The sequence below is a fragment of the Saimiri boliviensis genome, chromosome 2 (assembly GCF_048565385.1).
Source record: "Saimiri boliviensis isolate mSaiBol1 chromosome 2, mSaiBol1.pri, whole genome shotgun sequence".
In the NCBI taxonomy this organism is placed as follows: Eukaryota; Metazoa; Chordata; class Mammalia; order Primates; family Cebidae; genus Saimiri; species Saimiri boliviensis.
The window spans coordinates 119,475,319-119,483,743 of NC_133450.1; the positions used below are offsets into that span (position 1 = coordinate 119,475,319).

The 8,425-nt window shown below is 45.6% G+C and overlaps 1 protein-coding gene across 1 annotated transcript; it reads left to right on the plus strand.

Moving 5' to 3' along the window:
• The first annotated feature begins 2,614 nt into the window (after positions 1-2,614).
• On the plus strand, positions 2,615-8,049 carry GJD2 (gap junction protein delta 2). The gene is made up of 2 exons (XM_003935749.4): positions 2,615-4,573; positions 5,600-8,049. The coding sequence occupies exons 1-2, from the start codon at positions 4,503-4,505 to the stop codon at positions 6,492-6,494; spliced, it is 966 nt and encodes a 321-aa protein (XP_003935798.1). The 5' UTR covers positions 2,615-4,502; the 3' UTR covers positions 6,495-8,049.
• The last annotated feature ends 376 nt before the right edge of the window (positions 8,050-8,425 follow it).

An 8,425-nucleotide genomic window follows, 5' to 3' on the forward strand; every position in this document is an offset into this window, starting at 1 on the left:
CATGGGGATGGGGGGTGGGAAAGTTCAGTTAATCCTAGCTGTTTGTGAATGAAATGTAGAAGAGTTCAACACAGAGATCAATTCCAAATCGAATGCAGTCCCTCCCAAGCCACACAGATCTCAGGAGGCTACAGATGCTGCTGCTTCCTAGGGCAGATGTATCCAGAACTGAGATCAGTTCGCCGGGGCTGCCTCTCTGATGCTGCAACTTAAACCTTGCCAGCTCAGCAGCTTTCCCCGATTAGTTCAGTGGGTGTCTAGACTGCAGTATTGAGAGAAGAATGGAAGTGAGGGCAGGGGACTGTGGTGAGTAAGAAGGCTTTCTACTGAGGGTCCAGGCTACTCTAAGTGTGTAGCATCTTTCACTTTGCAAAGGGAGCCCCTTTCTCCTCTCTGACTTAAATATTACTTGTGATTGTGGAGGAGACCCAGGACCCACTTCTTAGGAAAAATGCAGTTCTGCCACGTTGAGGGGTATAGAGAGCCAGAATAGCTGACCTTCTCTTTCAACAAATGCTTGAGTTTAAAGACACTATAGAAAGAACCATTACATATGAGCATGCTCTCTAGGAATTTACTGTCCAATAGAATGGAGGTCAGTAGATTAATGTTCATTCTTACAACATATACAAAGCTCCTATGAAGTTTCATTTTCCGAACATTTGAAGCTGCAAAGCTAAAAGGTTCACCTGGAAGTCTGTGGTTGAGAAGAGAATGAAGTTTTGAGCTCATATAAAGATAAGAGCAAATCCAGACACCCCATGTAGTAAATGGAATCATTGTTAGTAATTGTGCATTCTCTCCTGTTTTATAACATTCAACCACACCCTTTGCTCTGTGCCTTTGCAGTTTTTCCCACTAGATGTGGAGAATATTTCTCTGCACTATTAATGGGAAATACTCTTTGGTAAGACACAGATTTGCAAGGCCAAGAACTCAGGTATTTTTTTCTTCTAAATGTTTGCAGGTAACCATGGCCCCACTTTAATTCCCCTTTTCTTCAAATATCACATTTTTCATCCTTTTAAATAATTTTGATGTTCTTCTCTACGATTCTGAATACCACAGTCTTCACAGATTTTCCTTTGCCACCCATGATTTTAGACAAGCTATCAAAACTTTGGGTCAGTTTTAACATCTGTGAAACAAGTGGATGACAACTTTCTTCATCCTTAGGATTCATTCCTGCTGTAATACTCATGGATCTAAAAATTCTCAGATTTTTATTGTTATTGGAGCCATGGATGAGAACCTGTTAATAATAAAGCTACCTCAATCTTATTTCCATATATTTCAGTTTAGCAGATTTGGGATGGAATTCCAGCATTTGTATTTTTAATGAAGATCCCCAGATGGTCTGATATGCACCAAAGTTTATTCTCTGAGCATACTATGAATTTCATTGTTTTTCATGCAAACTATTACTTTAATAAACAGAATGGCTTTCAAATAAGAGGTAATGAAAATAAGTTCCCAGTTGCCTTGAGTGGGGATCTTCAATCAGAGGGGAGTTGAGATAATCGGAATCTATCAAGATGAGATAATGCCCTGAGGAAACTGAGAGATGCCTGGATCCACAGAGAACCATTTCACATTTAATGTACATTTGTTTTTATCAGAACAGAGTATTAATTGAAATTGAAGTTGACTGGACTTGAAGGAAGAAGCACAAAGTAGTCAGTGTAAAATTTATGAGTGGTTATTAAAAATAAAAATGTTTAATTGTTTCTGAAGTGTGGTGAGAATAAGATTTTTATTTGAAACTATATTGTATACACATGTTTATATGGGGAATCCATGTGGCATATTAAAATATGTTTCAAAATAATGGACAAATGATCAACAATTCAGTCATAGCAGAGTGCTTGAAAATTGCATTTCCTGCAATCTATGTTCTCAGGACCATAATCTTTTTTTTTTTTTTTTTTTTTTTTTTTTTGAGACGGAGTTTCGCTCTTGTTACCCAGGCTGGAGTGCAATGGCGCGATCTCGGCTCACGGCAACCTCCGCCTCCTGGGTTCAGGCAATTCTCCTGCCTCAGCCTCCTGAGTAGCTGGGATTACAGGCACGCACCACCATGCCCAGCTAATGTTTTGTATTTTTAGTAGAGACGGGGTTTCACCATGTTGACCAGGATGGTCTCGATCTCTCGACCTTGTGATCCACCCGCCTCGGCCTCCCAAAGTGCTGGGATTACAGGATTGAGCCACCACGCCCGGTCGGTAGGACCACAATCTTTAACGGCTTGGGAAAGCCAAAGTATAAAATGACAATTTTGAGTTGTGAAGCTTATTTGGGGACATTTAAAGATGTTAAACAGATTTCCCTTTGGACTTATTCATTCCTTGGCTAAGATCATTTACTATAAAAGAGTCTGCCAGACAAGAAGGGAATACAGGGACCTAGGGCCAAAAGAGCAGAAGAGAAACCTGGGAAACACACCAAGTTTGGGCTGGGGGATCACCATTCTATTTGGAAGCTAACTGAATACAAGGCTATCCATCCATCCTCATCCTTGAATCTCCTCTATGTGCAGAAGGAAAATAAAAACTGCCTGCCCTAATGTCTCATTTACACTTCATCCCTTTCTCCATTGTTAGTGGACTCTTTTACTCTTTTGCAGTGAAAGGCATCTTTCTTGGGGCAAAGGTGTCAGCCCTAGCAGAGGATCTCAGTGATCTTTCTGGTGGTGAAGCTTAGACCGTGTGTTTAAACATCATTTTATGAAGAAGTACACTGTGAGTGGACTCAGACTTATGCCCTGCACCCTTCTTCCCAGTCCCTGGGACACCAGCTACCCAACCACCTTGGTTGTTCCAGAAGTAAAGGCTCACCATGGTGTGGCTTAGGTAATACGCATATGTGCTATGTTCCCTGTGGGTAATTAAGGCTACTTTATATGCCTAGGACAAGTTAGCAACCCTTTTGCTGTTGTGTTTTCAAAAGGATGACAACTACTTTCCCATTGTACTTTTGGTATATTTACATCAAACTCTCCCAACTACAGTGTCTCCTAATACTGACCCCTGGGCTAACTGGCAGCTTAGTGTGATTGTTTCAGTTTTCCAGAGACCAATTAAATACTTGCTCTAGACAGAACTGACAACACGATGTGAATTTTAAAACCGGGATCTGCTGGTTGAGGGGAGAAAGCCAAAGCCCAGTAAGGAAAATGGGGGGGAGGGCGAGTCTGTGAGTGGCTCTGTTTTTGCTAGCAGAATAGTGAGTCTTAAATTCAGATTAAATCACAGTTTACCTGACAAGTAACCCCCTTCCCGTTAATAAAATAATAACAATAATTTAAAAATAGCAGAGCTTCTGGGTTAGTGCAAGGGAAAGCGAGACCTTATCCAAGGCCACCCTACTCGCGTATTGCGAGGCACCTGTTAGATACGCTTTTGTACCCTCACCCCCATCCCGAGAGGCAGCTCCATACCTGCATTTACCCCTCAGCCTAAATGGACTCCCATCAAGCCTTTCTCACTTCAGTATCGGATCCACAGAGGCACCGAACCGCAGCCACTCTGCAGAAGCACTCTCAGCCACTCTGTCCCCTAAGGGAGATTTAAAAGCGCCCAATGGCCGCCCCCATTCGCCCTCCCTCAGCCAGCATCTCCATCTAGGGAAGGAATTTTAGTTGTCTCCCGGAAGGTAAAAAGCGAAAAGGTGAGGGATGCACCGAGAGAAGAGATCTACTCACTTTCCTCCCCACTCACCCACGCGTCCGCTCCCGGCTCCCTCTCCGCCTGCTGGGGTCTGGCGGTCAGGTGAGGTTACCTGGGCGCCCCTATTATCCCCGAGGGGCACTGCAGTCATCCTTTTCGAAATCGCCCCGATTCCCGCCGGGCCCCCAGGACTCTTGCCCCTCTCCCCCTGCGCGCGTCCGGGCCCCTCGGGCTCCGACGCGCAGCGACAGCCGCACAGCGCGCTCGGCTCCCCTCCGCCGACCTGGCGTGACGCAGGCGGAGACTACTTAAGGGCGGATTAGAGGCGGCGGCCGCGGATCCCAGAGCCCTGCATTCGGCTCCGCGCGCTCTGCCCGGCTTTGCAGGCTGCCGCGCGGGAGCGCCAGGTGCCCGCTGAAGTAGCAGGAACCGAGCAGGTGCCTGGACCCTTCCCCGACCCCCTACTTGCGGCGGGGAGTGGCGCCGAGACCTCTCCCAGGTGGGCAACCGCTCGAGGACCTGCAGGCTGCCTTCCCGCCCCACCCCTCATCCAGGGGTCGGCGGGATCCAGACCCGACCCCTGGACGGCGCCCGAGGTTCGTGCCCGCTCTCCGGACCGCAGCAACTGCCCCCTCGGTCGGGACGCGCTTGGATTTCTTTCCCCATTTCTCTTTTAAGTACAATAAAAGGAAAGGGGGATTCGAGGATTTTTAAAATTGCTTCTTTAATTGGGAGGCAATTCGCTCCCATTCTGGAGGTGCGGCCCGGGGAGGGGCCAGGAGTGGGAACGTGCCCTGTGCTGCCCAGTCTTTGTCTGCTGCCTCCGGATGCACAGCGATGGGGGAATGGACCATCTTGGAGAGGCTGCTGGAAGCCGCGGTGCAGCAGCACTCCACTATGATCGGGAGGTAAGGACGCCAAGCCGGCCGTCAGCGGCCCTGTTGGGCGCCCCCGGGAGTCCCTTCTCACCTCCGGACTGAGTCCCTCGCTCCAACCCCCAGCCTGTCCTCAGCCTCCTCCCCAGCGTCCTAGGTCGAGGCTCTGGAGTTCCCGGCAATGAGGGATTACCCGACGCCCCGCGGTGTCCCCCTGCTCTAGCTACTCCTGACCAGGTGCCCATCCCTTCCCCATCAAGCACTACCGAGGCTTCACTCTTCCCACATCAGAAAAGGAGCTGCTGGCTCAGTCTTGGTACCTCCACTCTCCAGAGTCAGAGCCAATCTCCAGCCGGTTCCCTAAATAGAATCTACAAGGAAGACAGGATTGCATTTGGACAGAGAAGGGCAAATGGGGAGATGGATTTACTTTTCAGAGCAGATGACTCTTTTCTCAACAAATAATTACTAAACTAAACTTATTTGGCCGTGTAAACTCACCGAGCCTACATACCCAATTGGCATTTTTGTGTCTGTATCTGTATCTATATCTATCTATCTATCTATATATAATGTATGAATAAATATTTATAGCCATCTGCTTATATAAAGCATTAAATTTAATATTTATACTGAGAATAAACTATACACGTGGAGTAGTTATATACACACCCTGTGTGGAGACCTTGAAGCATGCAATGTCTCTAAAGGTATTCTGTGTGCATTTGCCGTATCAAGAGTGAAGGTGTGTTTTGTGTTTCTATACATTTTATATAGAGAGATGAAACCTATCTGTTGCAAGTAGACTATGTCCAATGCATGGAGATGTGTGTACCTGGGATCTCTATAACATGAAATGTTCCCAGCCTACCAGCACTCAGCAGAAAAGGAAGAGACCGAAAGGTTTCCCAGATTTCCAGTTCAGTACCAGCCCAGGCTGGACAGCTCCCCAGTCAAACGACTGGTAAACATCATCAGCAAAGGGAAGGGAGGAGCTGGGGTTTCCTGTCAGTGACGCAGCCCGTGAGAATCTCTCTCCCTCCCTCTTCCTCTGCTCAGGATCCTGTTGACTGTGGTGGTGATCTTCCGGATCCTCATTGTGGCCATTGTGGGGGAGACGGTGTACGATGATGAGCAAACCATGTTTGTGTGCAACACCCTGCAGCCCGGCTGTAACCAGGCCTGCTATGACCGCGCCTTCCCCATCTCCCACATACGTTACTGGGTCTTCCAGATCATAATGGTGTGTACCCCAAGTCTTTGCTTCATCACCTACTCTGTGCACCAGTCTGCCAAGCAGCGAGAACGCCGCTACTCTACTGTCTTCCTAGCTCTGGACAGAGATCCCCCTGAGTCTATAGGAGGTCCTGGAGGAACTGGGGGTGGCAGCAGCAGTGGGGGCAAACGAGAAGATAAGAAGTTGCAAAATGCTATTGTCAATGGGGTGCTGCAGAACACAGAGAACACCAGTAAGGAGACAGAGCCAGATTGTTTAGAGGTTAAGGAGCTGACTCCACACCCATCAGGGCTACGCACTGCATCAAAATCCAAGCTCAGAAGGCAGGAAGGCATCTCCCGCTTCTACATTATCCAAGTGGTGTTCCGAAATGCCCTGGAAATTGGGTTTCTGGTAGGCCAATATTTTCTCTATGGCTTTAGTGTCCCAGGGTTGTATGAGTGTAACCGCTATCCCTGCATCAAGGAGGTGGAATGTTATGTGTCCCGGCCAACTGAGAAGACTGTGTTTCTAGTGTTCATGTTTGCTGTAAGTGGCATCTGTGTTGTGCTCAACCTGGCTGAACTCAACCACCTGGGATGGCGCAAGATCAAGCTGGCTGTGCGAGGGGCCCAGGCCAAGAGAAAGTCAATCTATGAGATCCGTAATAAGGACCTGCCCAGGGTTAGTGTTCCCAATTTTGGCAGGACTCAGTCCAGTGACTCTGCCTATGTGTGAGAGGGCAGGTTTCATGAAAGTCTGGGGAAAGACAAGGAGCCCCAAAGCAGATGACTGCTCAGAGGTGGCTGAATCCACCTTCATTTATGTCACTCTCACCATTAAGATGTAGGAAAAGACTGGATAAAAGAAGATCTTGCATCAATGGGAGAGAAGAAAAAGTGGAACCATTTTCATGTATCACCTAATTGGTTCCACAGAGACAATTGGGTAGAGTGATGAAATGGATGAATTAGACTTCTTTGGGCCCTGTCTGTTTATGGCCCAGCCTGATCCTGATAACAATAAACTTGCACAGCTACCAAGTAGGACTTAGCCCTGCTGAGCTCTTCATCCTGGTGAATGGTGTGAGTCAAATACTTCATTGATATAAAATTTGTGACCTATCTCAACACATCCCCTTATCCGGATCCATGGGACAAACATCCTTGAGGCATCCTTCATGTATCTTCCCCACCAGCATGCCCCTTTCCCTCAATCCAGGATAGCATGCCAGCTTTTTTTTCCAGAATCTGGCCTTACATTAGACCTAATATGGTTTATTTGTAAACTAGAGGGAATTACATGGGGTGCTTGTTGGAGAATGGCCATGGCAGAGGTTTTCATTAGAGCCCCATCTGATTGGCCCTTAGTCATGATGAAAACCTTAGGAATGTCTCAATATTTCCAGTTTTCTAACTCAAACTGCATTGGTGCTGTTTATTAGGGATGGGGATGGGTGGGAGGGAGGGAACTGCAATATGCAACTATAATACTTCTGCGAGATTGTTGTTGCATTGTTAGGCGCGTGGTTATGAGCTTCAGGATATTTCTGCCTTCCAGCTTGTTAGGACTTTGGTTAGCATTAAAGAAATTTTGTTTATTTGTTAATAGCAAGGGTGTCTACCTGAGCCACAGAATTTCTAACTGGTGTATCTCACTCATTTTCTTACATAGTTTTGTTGTGCAACACAGCTGCACTATCATTTTGCCATGATTTGAATTTACCTGTGTGCTTACACCAGAGACCTTAATCATCCCACGTCGATCCTGATTTATTATTTTTTCAGTTATTTTTGAAAGACACGCACATACACACACACACACACACACACACACACACACACACACACACAAAATCACTGGCTTAAAAGACCTGGAACTAAACACTATTGGCTAGCATGTGTTTACGGTTACTTATTTGAGACATATACCAAAGGTTCAAAAACCTATTGCTTTGGACTGTGAATATGTTTCATTCTTTTTGCTCTTATTTATTTAAGTGCCATACCGTACCTTTCATATCCACTGTGTATTTAGTTAAAATATTGGCCAAGAGAAATATTTGGATAATGTGCTTTTATGAAGCTTTTTGTTCCCTTTGAATTATGATCATTTTTAATTTAGATACCGACATGGTGTAACACACAACTAAGGATTTGTTTAAAATAAAGTTCTTGCCTTTTTTTGTAAAATGGAAAGAGTCTGCACTTTTTGGGGGGTATATTTATTTAAATGCATGATCAAAAATGTTATAATAGCAAAATATTGGGGCAGGAAGTAAGTGATGGCTAAATATTTGAGGAATGACCAATAAAATTCAACCAGCCACTAACAGATGAAGAGAGGTTTTCATGAATATTTTCTTCCAAATGAATGTTTTATGACTGTTTATAAGGGAGTGATGAGATATTCAAATAGTATTATTTATTAATTCCTTTCCATTTCAGCTCAAAACTTTCTCTGCTTGTCTACATATATTTCTTATAACACAGATGTCAATACTACATCATATTAGCCCATTCCAGGAGTGGAATTTTTTTTTTCTTTCCACCACATTTTTTTTCCTGCCATGGGTTAATCATTAAACTTGGCAGGCATACTGTTCTCTCCATGATCTCTTCAGGGCCTGATGCTTAACACAGTGCTAACCCCGTAGTCAAGGAGAACTC

Bases quoted from the DNA above. Each gene is read 5' to 3' on its own strand.
- GJD2 (XM_003935749.4), top strand. From the start codon at position 4,503: ATGGGGGAATGGACCATCTTGGAGAGGCTGCTGGAAGCCGCGGTGCAG. The intron at 4,574-5,599 runs GTAAGGACGCCA...TCCTCTGCTCAG, and splicing joins CACTCCACTATGATCGGGAG to GATCCTGTTGACTGTGGTGG.